Source organism: Bos grunniens, chromosome X (assembly GCF_055505025.1).
Source record: "Bos grunniens cultivar Pamir isolate PY7600 chromosome X, Bosgru_T2T1.0, whole genome shotgun sequence".
NCBI lineage: Eukaryota > Metazoa > Chordata > Mammalia > Artiodactyla > Bovidae > Bos > Bos grunniens.
The window spans coordinates 132,135,772-132,159,103 of NC_141194.1; the positions used below are offsets into that span (position 1 = coordinate 132,135,772).

The 23,332-nt window shown below is 39.1% G+C and overlaps 1 protein-coding gene across 1 annotated transcript in view; it reads left to right on the forward strand.

Moving 5' to 3' along the window:
* LOC147341427 (fibrous sheath-interacting protein 2-like) overlaps nucleotides 1-23,106 on the forward strand; it is an 81,740-nt gene extending 58,634 nt beyond the window's left edge. The window contains exons 17-23 of the mRNA XM_086389310.1: nucleotides 813-10,165; nucleotides 12,777-13,265; nucleotides 14,419-14,516; nucleotides 15,880-15,926; nucleotides 18,144-18,187; nucleotides 20,307-20,373; nucleotides 22,891-23,106. Coding sequence (XP_086245436.1) covers nucleotides 813-10,165; nucleotides 12,777-13,265; nucleotides 14,419-14,516; nucleotides 15,880-15,926; nucleotides 18,144-18,187; nucleotides 20,307-20,373; nucleotides 22,891-23,039 — 10,247 coding nt within the window. The 3' untranslated portion in view covers nucleotides 23,040-23,106. The remainder of the gene's footprint in view (nucleotides 1-812; nucleotides 10,166-12,776; nucleotides 13,266-14,418; nucleotides 14,517-15,879; nucleotides 15,927-18,143; nucleotides 18,188-20,306; nucleotides 20,374-22,890) is intronic.
* The last annotated feature ends 226 nt before the right edge of the window (nucleotides 23,107-23,332 follow it).

The following is a 23,332-nucleotide window of genomic DNA, read 5'->3' on the forward strand; positions in this document are numbered from 1 at the left end:
TATGAATGTTCCTATGCATATATTGGGTTGAAACCATATGAAATAGCTTTTTTAATATGTCAACACATTCAAACATCAACAGTTTCATCCTGTTCAATTTATTATTGTTTAGTCCCAAATGGGATAGTTGGCTAAATAGCCAAGAATGTCTTTAAGAATTTATGAAATCTCTAAATATCACTGGAATCACTCTAGGGCCTTGTAACAGTAAAAGCTAGAAATCATTTTTCTGCCCCAGAATTTCCAGCTTCTTAAAGCAACATAGCTAGCCAAAGAAGAAACCAGCAATAAGAGATTTGAATTTTAAATGGGCTTCCCAGCAGAAGTAAAGATTTCACAGGTGGGAAATAGACATTTGAAGAAAACTCAGTTCATTTCTTGACTAGGTTTTTTTATTTCTTGAGTAAGGTATTCAATTCAGTTCAGTTCAGTTCAGTCCAGTCACTCAGTCATGTCCGACTCTTTGCGACCCCATGAATTGCAGCACGCCAGGCCTCCCTGTCCATCACCAACTCCCAGAGTTCACTCAGACTCATGTCCATCGAGTCGGTGATGCTATCCAGCCATCTCATCCTCTGTCGTCCCCTTCTCCTCCTGCCCCCAATCCCTCCCAGAATCAGAGTCTTTTCCAATGAGTCAACTCTTTGCATGAGGTGGTGAAAGTACTGGAGTTTCAACTTTAGCATCATTCCTTCCAAAGAAATCCCAGGGCTGATCAGTGAAATTCATATATAAAATATTGCCAGTATTTTGAATGGTCAACATTGTTCCTTAATGCATGTTAAAAAAATACCAATGTTTTCTGTTTCAAGGTCCTGTTGATGAAAAAGTATCTATTAGTTCCACACGACTAAGCAAAAAATATGAATCAAAACAGCCTCTAAGAAGCATCAACACTGATTCTTCACTTAATCAATTTTGTGAACATCTCACTGAACTGGTTATTTCCTATATAATTTCTAGCATTTCTGATTGTACCAAAGATGGTGAAACAAAACAGAAATCACTAAGAAATGAAGACACAACTTGTAGCGAGGTTATTTTAATTCATTCCCAAGTGTTTGAGCATCAGTCAGTTTCTATCAGAGGACTTGCTTTAAGCATTTCTGAGGTCATTATTCACATCCTTTTAAATAGTGACATTTTAAAGGAAGATGTTACAAAAGTGGTTTCTATGAAAGCAAAATATATTTATTGCCCAAAAGCAGCTGTGGCTGACTTCAGTGATCTCTTTCAGGATCTCTTAATAGGAGTGATCCATGTTCTGTCCAAAGAAATAGGAATAAATCATCACCTTGACAGCAAAGGAAAAAACAAATCACTCTCCACACCTAAAAGCCATAGTTTGCTCAGTTGCAACAAAGCGAAAACTGTGAAAAGACAGATACATGCCAAAGGTTGGAAATCAGCTCCTACTCACCAACTTAATCAACTAATACAGAAAAGTAAACTAAATTCTCTAGCATGTAAGTTAAACACTCTGGTTGGCAGCCTAAGATCTCCTGAATCCAAAGAAGTAGTCAACAAAATTTTCAATATTGTTTTCAATTTGTTTTTGCCAGATGAATGCCCAAATTGGGATACAGATTCTGGTAAAACAGCAAGAAAAATGTTCCTATTTTCAAATAACCCGCAAAGTCATAGAATTCCTGGAAATAACCTAGGGCTCTCCCCTAAATCAGCTTTTCTTCTGAATGTTGTGTGTGAGAAACTTATTAGAATGCTTTTGGAAGAATGTACAACCAACAACTTTCTTACGAATAGTCCTCTTTCTGACGAAATATCAATAGAAGGTCAACTGTTCAACACACTTCAAAGTATAGATGATTATTCCAGTTTAACAATGGACTATGGCTTACCATTTGAGGAATATGACACATCAGACCTTTTTGAAAATTCGGCAGAAATAGATCAAGAGTCTATGCTTAGTATTATTTCCCATAGCTTGGTAAAATCCTTAATGGAAAAATTGTCATGCGGTATACAGCAACCTCCCAGAAGTCCACCAGTTACAGACAAACATTTAACATACAGGACAAGCGAGAGACTTCCCAGTTTCCCCAAAGCAAAAAGGCCAGGGTTAAAAGAATCAAAACAGGGTAAAAACTCTGCGCGATTCATGAGTTATGATAGCAAACCTCTGACAGGACCATCAGATAATCTTAGGGTGATTCATTCCAAGATGCAAACCCCAATCAGTAAGCAATTTTCAGGAAAATTCCGTTCTCTACCTCCTCTTCAAAGACCAGATAAAAAGACAACAGCTTTTCTTAACATACAATATCCAGGAGGCATGAACACGGGCGTGTACTCTGCCACATTTCTGGAGGAAATAATTGTGGACATTTTTCTTAATCTCACCACCTCATTGCAAGGCAAAAATGTGAATATCACTGAAGCCCAGCTTAATGAGATGAATATATTAGATATCAACTGCGTGGTGAATGAGTTTAATACCGCTCAAGTCACTGTTTTACGGGACATTGAAGAAAAGATGTGTTTTCCACCAGTCTATAAAGAAACTATTAGTAAGATTGGTGACTCCGTTTATAATGATGTATCATGGGACTACACATTGCAAGTTACCTGTAGTGATCATCTGGCATATGCTGCCATGTCAATAGCAGAACAGATAACTAGTGGCATATTGAAAGAGAGTATAGACTACCAGCTCCCATTGTGCTTTATAAGAAAGCTCATGCCTAATTCATATCACCCTCTCAAAGCTGAAAATATACTACTGAAACTTCAAAACAACCTAAGTGAACTTAATTACCAAAGTCAACATTCAACAGGCTATATCACTATGCTCTCCTACTCATTTTTAGCAGATGTCATCAGAAGACTATTATCTCAGCTCATTCTTCCACCCATTGAGGCTTTATGCTTAGGAACTAAACACCTAAAGATATCGGATTTTAATGAGGTATCCACCTGTATAATAAATAAAGTTTTGTTAGCCATTTCAAAGCATAAGATTTGGCTCACTAAATATGATTGTCAATGTGTATATACAGAACAAAACCTTCAAAATATGGTGGAGTCTATTTATAATAATATTTTGCAGATGTCTGACTCACTTGCGTCAATACAGAAAAGCATAGAAAGCCAAAGCCCAATTATGGTTGACCGAATGGCCGGTCTTATTATTCAAGAGATTATTGAAAATCATCTTCAACCCTTTTTGTGTGAAGAGGGCTTACCTCATTCAATGTCTCCATTGGATGAAATATCAAATATGGTTAAAGAGGTTCTCGGTGAAGTCACAGGGTCACACAGACCCCAGAAGTCATCATCACTAGGTATAAGCTTTTATCCTAATGCATTTGTAGAAGAAATTGTTGCCAGACTATTATCAAAGGTCTTCAATCCAAAGTATAACATGGAGTGTGATTTGGATAAAATGACCTCAAAAATAGTAAACTCAATAAACAACCATTTTAAAAAGGCTAAAATCTGCATTCTTCGTGATGACCAAAAGCAGCCATTCCCCACTGTAGATTCAGACACCATGGATGAACTTGTCAATTTAGTTTATAAGAATGTTCTGAAACAGTATGGGCTGGCTGTTGATAGTAAAGAACTCAAAGACAGTGGTATTTTTGCAGAAAATATCACCAATTTAATTGTAGCAGCTATATCTGATTATCTTTTTCATCCACTGTTTTCTGGAGATTTGTCAGCTTCTTCCTATACTATTTTGACAGCAGAGAACATAAATCAGAACATCTTTAGAGGCATCACTAAACCTACCCAGCCAAGCCAGCATTTATCTCCATATAACACTTTGCTGCCATACACATTTTTAGAAGAAATAATCAGAAAACTATTATCTAGAATCTTTCCTTCTGCATCTAACATGGTTCCATACAGCAAAACTCCAAAAGATAGATCAGAAATTAATCACAGTGAAATCTCTTCAAAGTTAATCAGTGATATTAGAATGAAAATTTCTCAACATGAGATTCGATTTTCAAAAGATGAAGATGAAACTGAATCTCTTTATTCAGAGGATGATGTTCAGTGTCTCGTTGATTCCACACTCAGAAATATCGGGCAAAACTCTGGGTCTCAAGAAGCAGCTGAGCACGATACCATAAGCAGTGACAATGTTTTTATTGATAGAATAGCAAGTTTTATCATTAAAAATATTTGCCAACAACATCTTCATCCATTTTTGTATGGAAAGTTGTCATTTACTTCATCGTATAGATACTTTGATAGTACAAAAAGAAGACATTCTTTTTTTGCCGGTGTTTACTCCTCAGCCTTTTTGGAAGATGTGATTTCTGGAGTTTTAAGTAAAATATTCCACAGAGCATTAGGTATTGTACAAACAAAATCACTAAGAGATTCAGAAAAAGAACTGTTGGAAACAGCCGAAAAATTCATATATTTGATAACGAAAGAATTCTCAAAAGTTCAAGTTAGTACCCTAGAAAATGCTGAGGAACAATTGTGTTTGCCACCAGTAGATAGAGACACAGTGATAAAAATTATCAATGCAGCATATAGCAAAGTTTTACAGGAATATGAACTGGAACCTAATAAGGACTTTTTCAGTGACACCAAGACACTGGCTGAGAGGCTTACTAAAATTATCCTGGCTGAAGTTTTTGATTTCCAAATTCCTCCATATTTCATAGCAAAGCTACCTTTCAAATCATATTCAAAACTCAATGCTGATGTTTTGATAAAGAGAGTTCATTATGCAATCAATACATCAAGCCTCCGAAGACAGACTTGTACAACATATACCACCATATTGTCACACACACATTTGGAAAAAATAGTATCTCAGGTTTTATCTCAGATAAGTCTATTGAACTGCAGTGCAGAAGACCCATACTTTTTGCAGTCAGACTTCAACAACATAGTTGTGAGACTGATTGATGAAATCATGTCAATAATTTCTAAACATGCAATATGCATCGTTAAAGATGGAAGTGAAAAACAAAATGTAATTTCAGAAAACAGTATCCAGGCTATGGTTGATGCCATTTATACTGACATTTCTCATTTAAAGCTATACCAGTCTATTTCAAAAGATAAAAAAGGCATAAGTAATATACCTGTAACAAAAATAGCAAGTTATATAATAAGGGAAATATTTAACCATCATCTTGAGTCATTTTTACCTGGAGATAAAACTCTTCCTTGTACAATGGAGCAAATTTATCAGCAGAGAGCAATAAATCCTAAACAAAGAGAATTATCCTTCATTGTGAATTCAGCTGTCTTTTTGGAGGAAGTAATTTCTGAGCTTTTATGCAAAATTCTTTGTATATTCTCATATGTCTTGGCTACTGAAAATCCATGTAAAGCAAAAGCCAATGTTACAGATATTGTTACAAGATTAGTAAAATCAATTGTGCTGGAATTCACCACTTCACAAATTTTAGTTGCAGATCACTTGCATGAAAATCTCTATTTTTCAGAAGGATACAAAGAAATGGTTAAAAAAACTGTTAGTATTATTTATGAAAAAATATTAGATGATTATCAATCTCTGTTTCATATTTATAGAGCTATACAAAATGATGCTGTTGGGTTTGGGGAAAAAATATATCATCTTCTGTTAGAAGAAATTTATGATTATCAGGTGGAGTCATCAGTTTTAGGAAAATTAGAAACTTCTTCCTATTCCTCCCTCCAAGAGAAGAATATCATCAGAAATGTACTCAGCACCATCAACAATGATAGCCATGACTTGCCATCATGCATTACTGTATTGCCTCGTTCCCTTTTAGAAAATATGATTTACAAGATTCTGGCACTTATGTTTCCTTCACCTGAGACTGAAATAGAACCAAACGAGGAAGAGGTGCCACCAGATTATGCGTTTCTGAATACAGCTTCAAAACTAACTGATGATATTATGACAGAAATTTCTGAACATGAGATTAGACTTGCTGAGGCAGAGGAACATGTGGAAAATTTGCAATTAGGGGCAATTGATGACTTTGTTGACTCTGTATGTAACAATATTATTAAAAAAATTAAGTTTGAAGATGAAGTGCAGAAAGATGCATACAAAAGAGGAGGCTCATTCCTTGGGAGAATAGCTGGTTTCATTATGAAGGAAATTGTGGACCACCATCTGCAACCATTTCTATGTGATGAAAAATCATTTCCCAGTGACTTACCCAGAAATGATGATGTCATTGAACTCTTGAATCCCATTAAAGAAAAAATACAGTCCTTCCCCCAGACTTCTGTATACTCTGCTATGTTTTTGGAAGATGTCGTCTTTGACCTTGTTCGCAAATTTTATACTCTACCAAAAACTGCTGAAAATCCTAAGGACAAAGAGATATCGGAAAGAAGTATCATGGGCCTGGCTATTAAATTTGCAAATGTTCTGATAGGGGAATTTAGGAAAAGCAAAATTAAAGTTCTAACAAGTGCTGAAAAAATGTTTGCATTTCCACCAGTAGATAAAGAAACAGTTGATAAAGTATGTGATTCTGTGTATGATGAGGTGACAGAAATATATGGATCTAAAAATGTTCAGAAACATGATAGAAGTAACATTGTTATAGAGATGGTTGCTGCTTTAACTAAGAAGGCAATCTCTGCTTTCAAGATTCAGCCACTTTTTTCAGGAGGCCAGTCTTCCACCTTGTTTTCATATCTAGATGTGGATAGCATCATGCAAAGAATTCAACACCTACCATATAAAACCTTTACAAAGATAAACAGAAGCTTGAAGGAGAACCCAGTTTCTTCACTAGAACAGTTACCTACACTTATTCCCCTAAGCTCAGACCTGAAAAACAAAATGGACACTTTGGAAATAGATAGCAGAGCAGTTAATGGAAAAGAGAACTTCAAAAAGAAGACATCAATGAAAACAGGCAGCATCCAGCAGCCAATATGTATTAATATAAGTAGTATTATGAAGAGCAAAGTAACTACCATAGCATTAGAGTCAGTTGGAGGTATGGCAAAGAAAAAGAAAGGGGATGAAAAGAAAAAGGAAACTTCAATTGGAAAAGATGAGAACATATCAAAACTTACTTCAACGACAACCAGTGTGAAAAGTAAAGATACTCCGGGGCCAGATTTGGGTACAGCATTTACAAAGAATGAAATCAAGAAGAAAGACCGCGTGTCTAGAAGAGATGAGAAAGGGCGAGGTGATGAGCTATATCAACATCTTTCACCAGCTATGAATGATACAAAAAACAAAGTTATCCTGGAACCGAGTTTTGAAATATGTTGTAAAAAGAAGAGTGACAAGAAAAAAGGAAGTTCGTTAGGAAAAGGGGATATACCTCTTGAATTACCATCTCTGACATCCAAAGTGAGAACTACAGAGATCCAAGAAAAGAGGAGGGATTCTCCAGCTTACCCAGCTACAAATGACAAACAGATCTTACATTCTAAACATGCCCAAAATGTCCCTGTAAGCATTTACAGAAATGTTTTAGAAACATCATCTCTCCAAGGACCAGTGGATGATTTAAATTACCCAAGCCTCCTAGGTGAAAACGCAGCATATGTAACTCAAGCTTGTGGCAAGGATTTTGCCCAGCATGCCTCAGTGAATTCAGCTAAACAAAATGCTCCTGCAAAAGAGGAAGAGAATGAGATCCAAAGGCAACCTCATAAATGGGACAATCCTCAGAACCTACTAGAAAATAAACCCAGGATTTTCCCTGCTAACTTTTTAGAAGATGTTATCTTTGAAATAGTTAACAAATTGATTTTTTCTTCTTCACTGGATACATATGCTGCATGTCAAAATGTAACCAATGATGTAAATCCAGCTGAGCTCTATGGTATGGCTATGAAACTGATTGATTCCCTGTTAAAGGAGTTTTCAGATGCTCAAATTAAAGTATTAAACCCAGATCAAGGAATTAAGTTCCTTCCATCTGAGGATAACGTTTCAGCAGTTCATAAAGCACCTCTCAGGCAAAAAGAACTGTCTGTGGTTAAAAGACCTTCCAAGAAAAAGATAACTATGGATAATATACCACCCATACATAACATGGTACCTGCAACTAAATTACCTTCTTCAGGTCAGACACCTTTTACGGCTAAAATACCATCAATTGATAAAATGTTGGTCAATAAGATTGTTCACTCCTCTATATGCAATATCTTACAGGATTATAGATCTCAGGACTCTATCTGTGAGGACATAAATTTTAATGTTGAAAAATTAGCAAAAAGGCTAGCTAATGCAGTAATAGAAGAAATTCTTCAGTATCAGCTAAACTTGCTATTTTATGATGAGGGTCCAGATCCAGAATGTTTGCCTCTAGAATCTAAGAAGGTTATGAAAAAGGTCCATAAAGTGGCCCAGACAGCCTGCAAAGAATGTCAGACATCATCACCGTATACCATAATGCTGCCTTATGAATTTTTAGAAAGGATAATTTCTTCTCTCCTATCGAGAATTTTCTCAACAGTAGCCAATGCTAAAACAGAAATGTCTGAGGATAATTTGTACACAGAGTTAGATTTCCTTCAAATGAAGTTAGCAAGTACAGTTAAAACAGAGATCTCCAAAGATGAAGATATGATTATACAGTATGTAAAATCCTTACATCCTAATGATGATGAAATTATTCAGTTAGTGGTTCAAACTGTTTATAATAATCTCTTGCCTCAATTTGGATCTCAAGAGAGCATACGAAAGTGTATTAGCAGTGGTTGCAAAATCCTTTCAGAAGCCATAGTCAATTTAGTTGTACAGGAAGTGACTGGAAATCAGTTACAAAACTATTTTTCTGGAGAACTAACACCACTTCAGTGTACAGAAATTGATAGTACTATTGAAAATATCCTTAGAGGTGTTACCCAAACCAGTGAAGTTCCCCAGCCTCAACCATCCCGGGCTTACAAACTGCCTTTTAACATAATAGAAGAAATTGCTGTAAAGTTTTTGTCAAAGCTTCTATCTATGTTTCCAAAAGCAGATAAAGAACAAAACAATTTTCTGAACGCTGAAATGCAAAAAATAAGCTCAAAAATCTTGAGTTCATTTCAACAATATATCTCTCAAAGTCATATTACAGTAGTGCCACAGGTCAAAGAGTCCTCCACTGTGTCTTTAACAGACAGTGCAACTATTGAAAAAGTAGTCACTTCTGTTTATAGCACTGTTCTAAAGCACTCGGGCTCCCATATTTCGGTGTACAAAGATTTAATGGGGAAGAGCAATGTCCTTTCTGACATAATAGGATTTTTAATGGTGAAGGAAATTTCCAATTCAGAATTTCATCCTCAAGAACAGGAAGAAACATCAAGTTCAGAGGTAGTTCTAGAAGCCGTCAAAATTATGGAAAAGGTGGCTAAGATTATTGATGATCTGAAGTCAAAGAAAAAGTCTCCAACCAAAAAAGAGGCTGTATTAGATGCCAGGTTTTTAGAGGAAACACTTGCCTTGTTCTTGGCTAAACTAGTCAAGTTGCCAAGTGCCTCAAGCAAAGATGCTGAAAACTTATCAAAGCCTGAGTTAAATAAAATTGCATCCCAATTGACAAAATCCGTGACAGCTGAAATTTCCAGGAAAAACATTAGTATTGTAGCTACCAATCCTGAAGAATACTTTTTAAATCCAGAAAGCATAGAAATTATTTCTCAGATGGTTGATTCTGTTTATAATTGTGTACTACAACAATCTGGAACACATGAAGAACTTTATCATGATATGAAAGATACAAACTGCATCTTTCCTAAAGAAATGGCTTCTTTAATTATCAGGAAAGTTTCCAGTTGTCCATTAGCAATGATTAGCTCAGGAGATCCATGTGCTAATCTCTTTGGTGATTTGGACATTGATCGAATTGTTGAAAAGGTGCATGAGCACACTATCAAAATAGAACCTGGACTAGAGCAAAAAGGGTTAGATCAAGGTTTAAGGCAAGAGGAGCTTTCGGTTAGGATAATTCCTCACCTCGGCAAAGAACCAATTAATATTGATCCCGACATTGTTGCAGAGCACTTAGGGGTTATTTCTATAAAAACACAGTCTCTTGAGAAGCTGCAGACCGAGTGTTTAGCTAGAACTGGACACAGCATTGAAACATTGAGAAGAGCATCAATAAATGGGAAGAGTTACTCAACTGAGATACCTGCTGCGGGAAACAGAAAGAAAGAAAAACGCATTTATTTGGATCAGATGGGACGACTGAACGTAAAGCCTTTAGAGGTAAGTGCAAAAGGCAGTGGTGAAAAGAAATGAGCAATTAGTAAGACCTGTCTGTCGTCCTTCTGTGATTTCCTTTTTCAGGGAGGTCTGTGGGAATGCACTTGTAAAGTATGGTCAATTTCTCTTGCCCAGCCCAGTCGAATTAGGGACTCTGATTCCTCCAGTACAATCCTCTGCTTTCCTGGGACTAACCCCATCAGCAATGTGGCTCATGTAAAGGTGGCAGGCTAGTTTCCAGTAGCCAGTCAAACTGAACTGCCATTTCTTGAACAATGGGAGTGCAGAGAAACACCCTTAATAGCAAACAGAGCTGATTGGAATTATAGTTTTCATTTGGCAACTCAGAGGAAATACAATTCTGACAGTTACCACAATTTTCTTTTTAATGGATATACATTGTCATAGTTCTATATGAGTCCAAAAGGGCCAGTTAGAATATCAGCTAAACTAGTCTCTATTGGATTGAAATCCTCAATCTTAAAGCTCCTCAGAAGTATTGTTTTCACTTAGTAACATTTATCAACAAACATTAGACCAAAAGCTCTTTAGAGTTTTCTTCTTATTTCACTTTTGTTCCCTTTGTTTCCCAGTTCTCTATATACATCCTCAGCACAAAGTTTCTTTCCCATTCTAGCCTTGTTCTGGATCCAGTTGTCTTCGTGCTGCTATTTTTATGAACTAGTTTCTCTGCAGTCCCATATTTGGGCTCCAAATGTACTTCAGTAATGGGGATCTGAATTGCCAAAATGCTGTCCTTAGTACAATGCAACTATTTGAAAAAGTAGTTAGTTCTGTTTACTGATCTTAGGGGCAGTGTTGCCAGGAGATAGAGTTCCACTGATCAACCCCATTTTCTGATTAAATACCAAAGCCCCTAGGTGTAAATGAGCCTCTTGCACTATGCACTCACACACCTGTGGCTCACAAACAGGGCAAAGTTCTATGGAACTAGCCTGCCTGGAGCCTAGGCCCAGGAGCATGTTTTCCTTAACACCATTTTCCAACTCACTGAACTAAGTCTCAGAGCTAGTGAATACATTGATGGGTACTTTTTTTTGTTCCAAATACTGAGACTGTCATACACTGATGGAAATCTCCCTGGTCCTTAATTTCTTGGACTAGATAAAGGTCCTTTCTAGCTCTCAAATGTCCTTTTCTCTCTGGGCTTTCAAAATTATACTAGTATTTACTTAGTAGTCTTCATTTATATGTAAGTAATTCCTTGGGCACAAAATCTGTCTAAACTGTAGAACATGACTCTCATGTCATTACTTCTTAACCATCTGCAGACATACCCATCCGTTCTTCGTCTTGGTTACCTGCTTTCTTCTCTTACATCCTTTATCAGTAGTTTAACTATCTCTTATAGCCCAGAGGAACTTGAAAGAGAATAGCTAATCCAAAACAACTACCCCTGCTAACCTTAAGGGAAGTGAAAGTTGCCTTAAGGAAATTAGACACAGGTAGCGCAGCATGCTTCAGTTGTTTTGATTCCTTCCAGCTATCTGAATAGCAGTGTCACGAGAATGAGGGTTACAGAAAGAATAGATCGGTTTAGAAAACCCAGACAACTCTGTCAGAAATCTACAAGCCAGGCCTCATTTGCTATTTTGAGGTACCAAAACTTCCTAATACACCAGACACATGCCTATTAAAGCTCATACCGTGTCACATTCACATTCCAAAGCCATATACAATGATCTATTTTTTGACCCCTTTCCCTCCACCAGCACAGATAACCAAAATTGATTATTTCCATTTCTTACAGAAGTTCTTTAATTTTGTTTTGCACGAAGGATATTCCTTTAAGGCAGCATTTATCTGAAAATCTGGTTTGCAGTGTTACAGAGGGATCTAAGATTGATAACTCAAATTAACTTGAAAGTTCTGTGGCATCATCAAAAGGCTACAGAAATGGGAAAAGTTATTTGTTTAATTGTAATGGTCTCTTCCTTAATCTGTCTTTAACATTGCAAAATGGAAAGTAACATTTGACTAGGGAAGTGAGAATGAAAAGTTACTCTTTGAAGCTTCCTTTGGAAAATATGTTCCAAGGATTAGGGTGTTGGAGGGGTGAGGAGTGAACATTCAAAGTCCTTCACAATTTTGCCATTATTCATCAGTTTTAAAAATCCTGGTCAGCCAACACTTTGCCTTTTTCATGAAAATTTCTTTATTTAGATTGCTGTATTAGTTCCCTAGTAAGGAGTTCAGAAAAACATGTTATCGTGTCTAAATCTGTTATAAGACTTTCAAAGCAAATGATGAAAACAGTGTACTTAAAGTATGCATTTTGCATTTCTTGACGAGTGAAACGTAAAATTTGAAGCAAAAGGAGGAACCTTAGTTAGGATCTCTTCTTTGAACTGGACTGTTAATCTTGAATGCAAAAAAGAATTATAGAAAAGAGCAAATATTGCTTATGATTTTCATTTATTTTTTCTTTTAAATATATGACTAATATATAAGTAAAAGGCACTTAAAGATAAGTAATTTTACTAAATTGAAATAGAAACCATGTGAAAGTTGCCTTACTATTCAATACAGTAGAACCACAGCAAAAATGACTGAATTGGTTGTTTTTTAACATTCATTGTCTCTTTAATTCCAGACTTCTAGTAGAAATTCATTTCAGAGTTTAATAAAGCCCGACATCACCAAAGTGGAGCTTTTAAAAGATGTCCAAAGCAAAAAAGATCTTATCATTCGGTTAATAACTCATGATATTAGTCAAGAAAATTTAGGAAATAAAGAAGAAAGCTTAGCTTCTGATGAAGATGAAGTTGTTTTACAAGAGGTTGTAAAAGAAGAAGAATTTCCAGAAAGCCCACTTGAAGATCAAGTAAAAGAAGACATGAAGCTCACTACCAGCACAGTGGCTCACCCTAAGCCACTGATGAGCAATCACAGTCTGAAAAAATTTTTGTCAGTAGGAAAATGTCAGCCCAAATCCAGTGTAACTATAATGACTGAAGTGTCACCAGCAAAACAGACGGAATCTGAACAGACACTAATAAGAACTGATTCTAACATTGATGTAACTACCTCAGAATGCTTGACTGTCACAAACTCGTCTTGGGAGAAAAAGACACAACTGAGCGTAAGTGAGAAATGTAACTGTCAGTGACCAGGTTTCTATAGAAAGGGTAGGGAGTTTCACAAACTTAGCCCAAGTAATACACATTGGGTAGGAAGATAAGGGCATCAACTGGATCCCAAGTAGTCTCTCCCAGCTCTGATGATATTTACAACAAAAGGGAAGTGATTAACAGATGAAGCCGGGAGCCTCAATTGAAGAAAAACAGATCATGGAAAGAGTCCTAGGCTATTTAGAAGGACAAGAAAAACAGAAAATAGAAACTGGTTAGGAGAAATACAAGCTAATTATTTTAAATGATAGGTTGTGGGGGTTTTTGGTACACTGCCCTGTAAATATTCACTGGAAGTTTTGTGTGTACCAACTCCATTCCAGCGGGCAGGACCAGAAGATGGACTTGAAGGGGAGTAAAAACATTCAGGCAAATCCAGCCTATCTAGGTTTGAATTCTGGCTTTGTCACTTAGTAGCTATGTGACTTTGGGGAAAGTTATTTAACCAACTATCTTCTTAAAAATTACTTATCCAGCTTGTTAGTTGAATATGTTGAATATTCCCCCTGTAAACAGCCCATAAACTCTAGCTCTTATCCCTGGTTCTGTACCCTTCTAGTGGTGATCTGGGCCTCACTGACCTCTTGGGTTAGCCCTCCCCCCAAAATTGTACCTTACTCATATGTATGGGGATTACACATGATTTAGAATTTCCTAGTAAAACAGTCCCATGGATTATCCATTTGCAGGAAACCTGGGTTCAATGCCTGGGTTGGGAAGATCCTCTGGAAAAGGGAAAGGCTACCCACTCCAGTATTCTGGCCTGGAGAATTCCATGGACTACAGTCTATGGAGTTGGCAAAGAGTCATACATGACTGAGCGACTTTCACTTTCACTTCTTTCCAGTTAACTCAGAAGCAGCAATGAACCAGAGAAAACAAAACACAGGGCTATGACTCTGACCAGTTCAGGAGCTCATCAGGTCAATAGCCTTGCACAAACTCTATGTATTGGGATCTGTTTATTTACTGGAAAGCCATGTGAAATCTCATGAGCAAACAAAGTGTGCCTGGTCAGAAATGCTGGCTATATAGATAACTAAGGAAATGTTGTGGTATGTTTTATTTATTATAAACACTCTTTTATGTCTTGTATTTTTCCAGGAAACAGAAATGAGACCTAACACCGAACCAACACATCACTTCATCCATAGAATGATGAGTACATCTTCATATAATGAAGATCTGGCTTCGTCTTCTAGGTACAGTCAGTTAAAGTAATACTCGTTGGCTAAGGAAATAGAAATCTGAAATGAACGTTATGTTGATGGGAAGAATAGGCCCCTCAAGTAAATCTGTGAGGAAGCCAGTTTAGCCCTTCAATCTCCCCTCACTCCTTCCCCTAACTCCCCTCTGTGTTTACTTCCTGGGCCCTCCCTTCACATCTTTTCTCCTATTCCTATTTACCTGGTCTCTACTTTCTTCTCCTGGGATCTGCTTTCTAGTTTAGTTACTTTGAGTCTTTAATGTGTTAGGTTCTTGAATCTGGGAGACAGGCTCTGAGTCAACAGTCCCCACTTAGTTCACATATGTACCTAAATGCTTAGCAGGGTTGCACTGTCAGAAGAATCCCAAGGACATAGAGGGGCAATGTAAATTAGAGCACTCAGGGAAGAATTCTTAAAAGCATTAGAGTTGGAGTTGGGCTTTAAATGATGGATAAGATTTAGATAAGACCATCCAGGCTGGAAAAGACTATAAGAGAAAGGCTGGACCATGTGATATCTATAGGGACAGGGAGGAACAAAGTACACTGAAGTCTTAATAGTTTTTCTAGAATAGCCAAAACATGTCTAAAATTGCTCTTGTGTTCATAAGAATATTCACAAACTGGGAACGGTAGCACTCTGTTTTTGTTTTTTAAAACTTTTTATTTTATATTGGGGTATCACCAATGAACAATGTTGTAATAATTTCAGGTAGACATCAAAGGGATTCAGCCATACATGTATACATGTATCCATTCTCCCCCAGACTCCCTTCCCATCCAGGCTGCCACATAACATCGAGCAGAGTTCCCTGTGCTATACAGTACTTCCTTGTTGGTTATCCGCTTTAAATACAGCAGTGTGCACATGTCCATCCCAAACTCCCTAACCACCCCTTCACCCCACCCTCCCCGCTGGTAACCATAAGCTCAGAACAGTAGCACTTTGTATCATGGGAGAAATAGGGCATAAGGAAGAAAATCCACCCTGTCCCAACTATATCCTCTTCCACCTGGCACCATGAAATTAAGGTTTCTTTTTGACCCAATGCCATTTTAGGACATCCACTCCTGGCCCACCACTGGCTTTATCTCCACTCACGCTTGTCTTAACATACATAATTAGTATTGCAGGCAAATCTCAACTATTGGTATCATTGCATAAGACAAGTGGGAACATATAAAACCAAAGTCAATGTAGCTGTCATTTTTATTTTGACATACCATGCCAGGTTTGCATCTATATAAATAAAGACTTGCACAGATGGTTCTTTAACAGTCATTATTATTCATTGATCATTATTCATTCCTTCATATAAAATACAAAGAAAATGAAATGTCTTGTATCTTTTCTTTAGTTTTGATGACGAACATTCCACAGATCCAAGTGCAAAGGTTACAGAAGGTTGGATTGATTTATTTTCTTACTTTAAATTAGATTGTATTTAAAAAGAGAGTTTGTTCATCACATTGATGAATACTGAGTTTTCCAGTAGGCTGATCTATGGAGGAATCAGTGTCAGTTAACCAGTTAGTGTGATGAACTAGTTTGCTTTTTCTGAAACACTAGTAAGATTCCATTAATAATTGTGGTGAAAAGTATGTAGTGTGACTATAAGTTTACAGTTACCATGATCCTGTGGGAAATATCCAGGAAATAAAGGTTTATCACATCTATATGTAGACTACAGCCCATGTTACTAGGATTTAATAATCTCTTTAAGAATGTATGCTTGCTTTATATAACTAGGTTGCTGCTGCTGCTAAGTCGCTTCAGTCATGTCCGACTCTGTGCAACCCCACAGACGGCAGCCCACCAGGCTCCCCGTCCCTGGGATTCTCCAGGCAAGAACACTGGAGTGGGTACTGGAGTGGGGTGCCATTGCCTTCTCTGATATAACTAGGTTAGCCCTAGTAAAATATATTTAAAAGCTTTTAAAGCTAAAAATGAAACCTACATTTATTTGCTTACATTAAATCCTGGCTAGGGTGCACCCCACTTTAATTCTGTCTCTGTTAAAACTGACTCCTTATTTATGAGTTGGGTTTGGTCCTCTATTCTTTTAAAGCTCAAAGGATTAATGTGGCTCTAACAGTGGGACAGCACTGAGGTAGGGGTATCATGTTTACTGTAAAGATGGCCTGAAAACTCCAACTACAGACCTGGAGTTGCCCTTGGTTGTTTCAAGCCTGCACCCACTCAAGAAGTTATTCAAGAAATATATCCTCTCCATTTGAGAGTGGAAATAACATTCATTAAAAGATGAATCATAGAATGGAGGTAAGTTGCCAGAATCCCATAAACAGGTCATCATCAGAGGATGATACGTCACTGGCGTGTTTCCTGTATTATGGAATCATAGGCTGTCAGAGCCAGAAAGTAGCTAGTATAACCTTATTTTACAGCTGAACAGACCAAGGTTCAGGATAGGGAAGTAACTTGTCCAAGGTCATACTGGCAGTCAGAATATAGATCCCAAGTCTCCTAAATCTGAACTCAATGTCATTGTTTTCTTCAACTTCACTGCAGTGAATCACACTTAGATATAGGTATTCTGTGGTAATATTTAATATCACACCTGTCCAGTTCATGCATTCATTCACATTCAACAGAGTCACTGAGCACTTTCTTCGGGCTGGACACTGTTCTAAGTTGTGGAGATACAGCTGCGAATGAGAGACAAAGTCTTCACCTCCTTCTAATTGGGAAGGGGATATAAACACAATAGGGCTTCCTCTGGGGTGGTGAAGAGTTGGCCAGGACTGAGCGACTGAGTACAGCACATAAACACAATAATTCTAGATAGGAATAAGTACTTCCCATTTCACCCAGGATAAAAGCCAGGGTCTTTACAATGGCTTACAAGGCCACACATGGTCTGGATTCCACTCACCCCTCCTGGTGACCTCTCTGACCACCTCTCTTTATGATCCCTCTTAATCACTCCACTCCAGCCACATGAACATTTATCTTCTTCAGATCTTTGCTGAAATATTATATTCGAAGTCAAAAATTCCCTGAACACTTTTCTTTAAAACTGAAACCCCAATACCACCCCAGCACTCCCTGCTTTAATTTTATCCCTAGCATTTGTACCATCTGAAAGCTTTTTTAAAATTTTGTTTATTGACTCTCTCCCTTCCCTAGAATGTTAGTTCCATGAGGGCAGGGATTTTTCTCTGTTCACTGTATCCCCACGTGTCTACAAAAGAAGCACAGAGTAGATACTCAGTACACATTTGTGAAATTGATGATGAATATGAAAAAAATAATAAAGAAGAGCCCAAGTGATATAGAATGACTGACTAGATTAGTTTGGTCCAAGAAGTCTAGAAACATCAGATCTTAATAACGGGAAGGAAGTAACCACAAGAAGATCTGGAAGCAGAGGGTCCCACACAGAGTTCAGTAAGTGCAAGGACCCTAGATGGGATGAGTTTGGCATGTTAGAGGCATCTTCCCCACGACCTGTGCCCAGAATTTGAGGATCTCACCTCTTTCGGTTTCTTCTGCTTGCCTAGTTTCTGCGATTCTCTGATGAAATTATTGAGGTTATTTTTGTGCCAAAATGTGTACATGTCTCAGAAATAACTGTTTTCCAATATTGTGTTTTGATCACAGAAAGTCTTGAATGTCCGTGTCTGGAGAATTTGAGCAGTCTTGAGGTAAATATTTTTCACTGGCTCCCCTCATTGTGAGCCAGTGGAACCCTGACAGAAATGAGGGAGTGCCTTAAAGTAAGGGTGTGGCATGCCTTGAGGGGCCTCAGGAAGCACTCCCAGTTGGGGCCAACCCCTGGTTGAAGTTATTGTCCCCGAGTAAGTGCATAGAGCAAGTCCCTTAGCACCTGAGAACAATGGCACGCAAAGAGTGAGGCCCTGGAACTAGAGGGCCCGGTGGGGGCAGCGAGGAAACAGATGCTTCGAAGAGGAAGGGGCGCTGGCTGAGGGAAATGAACACTGGCTCCATCTGCTTTGCAGGGTACCCTTCCTAGGCAGCTTTCCAAAAATCTGGCCCACTCCTTAGTGTGATCCCAGGAAATTCCCTCCACCTAAAGCCCTCTTAGGAAGTCTCTGAGGAGACTGAAACTACAGATCCTCCTAGATCCTCCTCTCTGTTTTGTATTACTTTTGCTTTACTCTTGGTTCACTTTAACCATCCCCCAGCATGCATGTACACACACATAAACACAAACCATCCCCCTTATCCTGCGTTATTTTCTTCACACCACTTAGGTCACCATTTAGTCATTTATTCAACATCAAGTGCCTACTGTGTGCCAAGGGCTAGAGATTCAGAAGTAAACAAAGCTGTCAAATATTCCTGCCCTCATCCTCTGGCAGAGGATTCACTTGAGTATAAGCTTCATGACAGCAAGGGCTTGTCTCTTTCACTCATAACTGTATGCCCAGCACCTAACATAGGACTGAGATAAAGTAGATGCTCAATAAATGTTTGTCAGAAGAACAGCCTTAGCACCATCAGAGTCAAATTTCAACTAAGTCAGGAGTGCCTCAACTCCTACCCCCATAAAGCTGATGGACAGCCCTGTGTGGGAACTGTTACACAGAGCAGAGGTTCTCAACCCTGGCTGCAGCCTGGAATCAACTTTAACAACTGATGCCCAGCGTCCCATCCCGAGATTCAGATTCAGTTGGTCTGGGTTGCAGCCTGGGCCCTGGGTGATTTTGATGAACAGGCAGTGTTGAGAACCACTGAGTTAACAGACTTGTGTCTGGCCATTTAGTAGCATCTGCCCCTTCCCCTCCTTCCTTTAGATAAGGAATTCTCAACCTGACTTCATGCTAGAGTCACCCAGGCAACTTAGAAAAGAGAACAATGCTTTCCCCAGCCTCAGGGATTCCTGTTCGTTTGGGGCGGGGTCCAAGCATGCCTATTTGTAATATTTCTCCAGATGGTTGTGTTGGGCAGCCAACGTTGAGAACCAGTCCCTTAGATTGTTCTGTCCCAGTTTATCCCTTTATATATCCTATCCTCAGTATCTTAATCCATAAACTGCCTCAAATCCAAAATTTCACCATAATACTCTGCTCTCCATACCAACGATAGGTGTTGGTGTGGAGAGCTTCTCTCATCTCTCATGCTTCTCTCATCTTGCCTTCATTGATTTGCCCCATCCTTTTTAACTGCCCTCACCATGGCACACCTAGCCCAGCCACCTCCCCCAGCCTGTTGCAGGCCCTTCTGGGACCCTGCTGCTGCTGCCTTCCAGGGGGTGAGGAAGGTCCACAGAGCAGAGCCAGCACCTGAGCCACCATCTCCGCCCTGCCCCCTCCAGGCTGCTGCAACCTCACACTGCCACTGTCTTGCTCCAGACCTCACAATGGTTAAGAATTATTTCAAAGAAGATTGGGGTAGTAAAATGGACCTCCCCTTGCCTCCTCCTTCCCTTAAGACCTCCACTATCATAAGCTTTGCTCAGAGAAGGATCGAAAATGTTTTATTTGTTCCAAGCTCCAGGAGGGGAGGGGCAGCATGGCTGACATTGTTCTGTGACCTGGGACAGGTGAGCCCTTGAAATTATCCGCCAGGGGCAGCCCTTGTCTGAGTCTGGCGCCAATCCTGGGTGTCCTAATTAGCAAGAATTATGAGAAGTCATGCCTAGGAATAACCAAAGTCCCAGAAGATAATTCTTTGAGACTGAGGGGCCCTGAGATTACTATGTATGATGCCACCATGGTTGTGCCCCCTTCAGGGTTTCTAGTGTTCGCTGTCCATCAAAGGGCAGAGGCTTAAGCTAGTATTTCACCTTTGTCTTGGCAGGTTCTCACCCTCTATCAACGCAGAAGTGACCTGACCAGCCCATATTCCTCAAATGATGGCACTTCAGGTACAACAAATTTATCATTTTAGAATGAAGCTCTCAATTATGTCATTTTGAACATAGAGGAGTTTTGATCATTCACCCCCCTCGCCCATCACATTGAATGGCTCTTGCCTTGCAGCACATCCACCCACCACCAATATGAGGATGAAATAATATGACTTAGTATGTATGTGTGTGTGTGTGTATGTGAGTCGCTGTCGTGTCTGACTCTTTGCGACTCCATGGATTGTAGCCCTCCAGGCTCCTTTGTCCATGGGATTCTCCAAGCAAGGATACTGGAGTGAGTGGCCATTTCCTTCTCCCTTAGTATGTATGTAGATTGCAATTTGCAGGTTATTATGCATTTCTCTGACTTAAACTTCACAGCAAAGGGGTGACAGGTACTGGAAGTAACATTTATTAGGGACCAGCCATGTACCAGGCATTCTGCTAAGTGCTTTTCTCACATCCACCCTGTGAAGCATCATTTCCATTATATCGACAAGGTAAGTCACTAAAGCTTATCATACCATGCTTCCTTGCAAGTCTTGAAGTTGTCTCTCAGAGAGGAGAAAATGGAGGCAAATGACCTGCCTGAGGTGGCACAGCCAGCAGGTGGCTGAGCCAGGGCTCAAACATCACAGGTCTTGAGGCTCTATCCCATATTCTTTTTCCTGCCAAACAGGGGTCACATCTCAGAACTAAGCGGTGACCAGGAACTGCCTGCAGAGTTCAGTGATAAGTAGAAAAGATCCCATCTAGGTTTCCAAGTAGCATGTCCAGTCAAAGAGTAAAATCACATTCTTCTGTGACTTTAGTTTGATGGGGACACCTCCTCCCAACCCCTACATTCTACACATTAGAGGAATTCACTGAGAAGCAGTTCAGATTACCTATTTTTGCTCTGATAAGGGCTTTTGGAGGAAGAAATGCAGAAATGGCTCACCCTGTGCTAAGGTGCTCAAAGTAGTAAAGCTCCCCACAGAGGAGAGTTTACATTGAATTTGAAATTACAATGATACCTGTTTAGGAAAACCCACCCAAAAAGAGGGGACTTCTGGACCAACACAGGCTCATTACAGCTTATTTTTCACAAATAGGATTTTGGGGGAATCAAAATCAGTTCATGGTACGACATGTCATTCCCTAGCCTTGGCATGTGTCATGGCCATAAACACCCAGGTACATTTCTCTCTTCAGAGTGACCAGTACCAACCAAGTGAAGTCCATGGTGCTGCCCACAAAGCAGATCAAAGCAGCAGCAGGGTGTCTTGAAGGAGACCTGGAAATGGTGACCAGGCATCTACATTTTTAACAAGACCCGCAAATTGCAAAAACAAAGCTTTGTTTTTCCCCTCAAGATTTTCAGAATGTGGCCTTGCAGTATACGCTTGAATTCTGTTACTAAGTCTGTCTTACTTTTTCAGAAGAGATCTCTCCATTCAAGCCTTTACTTTTGCAAATTTTGGCTTTTTCCTTATTAATTTCCTGGTTGTTCTTATTTTGTTTAAACTATCAGCACATTCCAGTACTGCATTATTGATCTGAAGAGCTAAACTATTCCCACCCCCCTTTATTTGGGGTTAAATTTGCTATCTGCTACCTTAGAACCTTCCCTGGTAGCTCAGACAGTAAAGCGTCTACCTACAATGCAGGAGACTCAGGTTCGATCCCTGGGTCGGGAAGATCCCCTGGAGAAGGAAATGGCAACCCACTCCAGTACTCTTGCCTGGAAAATCCCATGGACTGAGGAGCCTGTTGGGCTACAGTCCATGGGGTCGCAAAGAGTCGGACACGACTGAGCGACTTCACTTCTTCTTCACTTCTTCACCTTAGTTTTAATCGTAGATCCTTGAGGTTCCTAAGGTTATATTGCTAAAGAGAAAAACTGAGGATTTGCAAGAGGTCTAGGAGAACCATGTCTTTTACTAGAAATAAGAAGGTATGTTCTTTATTGCCCTGTGTCTTTTTATGACATCGTCACAATTCATCAGCAACAAAGATAAATGCTCATTTCTGTCCTTACAGATACAACAATCATTTTGTTAACATAAACTATTAGATGCTCTAAGAGCCCTTTGCACAAGACAAGTGGTATAGAACAATGAGTCCAAATGGAGCCTTTTATTGGCCACTCAAGTCCTGTATAGCTCACACAACAAACAGATCACTTGGGTCAGACAACTGAAAATGTTCCCAAACCGAGTGAGAAATGCTAGCCTTTTGTAGTGCACAGCTGCTTTTATCTGGACATTTTGAAATGGACACTAGTACTGTTGAGAGGTGAAAGTTACCTTCTTGTGTGGAATTAGCTCATCAGGCTACCCATGTGACCTTAGACAAGGCACCTGACTTCAAAGGGTTTCTCCTGCTTTCTTCCCAAGGCTGTCAGAAGGAGCAAACTACTCTTTGTGAAAGCACTTTTGAAAACAAAAGCTATTATACAACTACTTATTTCTGAATCCTAAACGATCACTCCCCGGGGCCTGACAGCAATTGGAAAGCCTGGTAACTGATCACATTTCTCTTGGTTGTTCACAGACTTTGAAAAGCCCCATACTTCCTCTAGACAGAGGTCTGAAATGATGAGGAAGAAGATATCATCAACTTTCTCCAAAGTGTTTTCAAGATCTAACACCAGTGTTCCGAAACCTTTCTCACCCTCACCCCCTCACCAAGAGAGAAAGTGAGACTGTAATACCCAATAACAATAAGCATGTTGACCTTCCTCAAAAAATAAATGGTTGTTAAAGCTGACATTGTGTCCTACACACTGATTCTTATAAATATTGAAAATAAGAGCAAAGAAAACATAAAAAGGCAGTTGGAGAAAAGGAGGGTTTTGATAAATGCTTCTGACAAGCATTTTGGGATGCAAAGAGCAGCTCTGTGTCACATATAGATCCATCTAGCAGGCAGTGCAGGGTTGAAGCTCTGCTCTTGAGGGCCCTGCAGCCTTGCTGGGAAGATGAGAACTAACTTC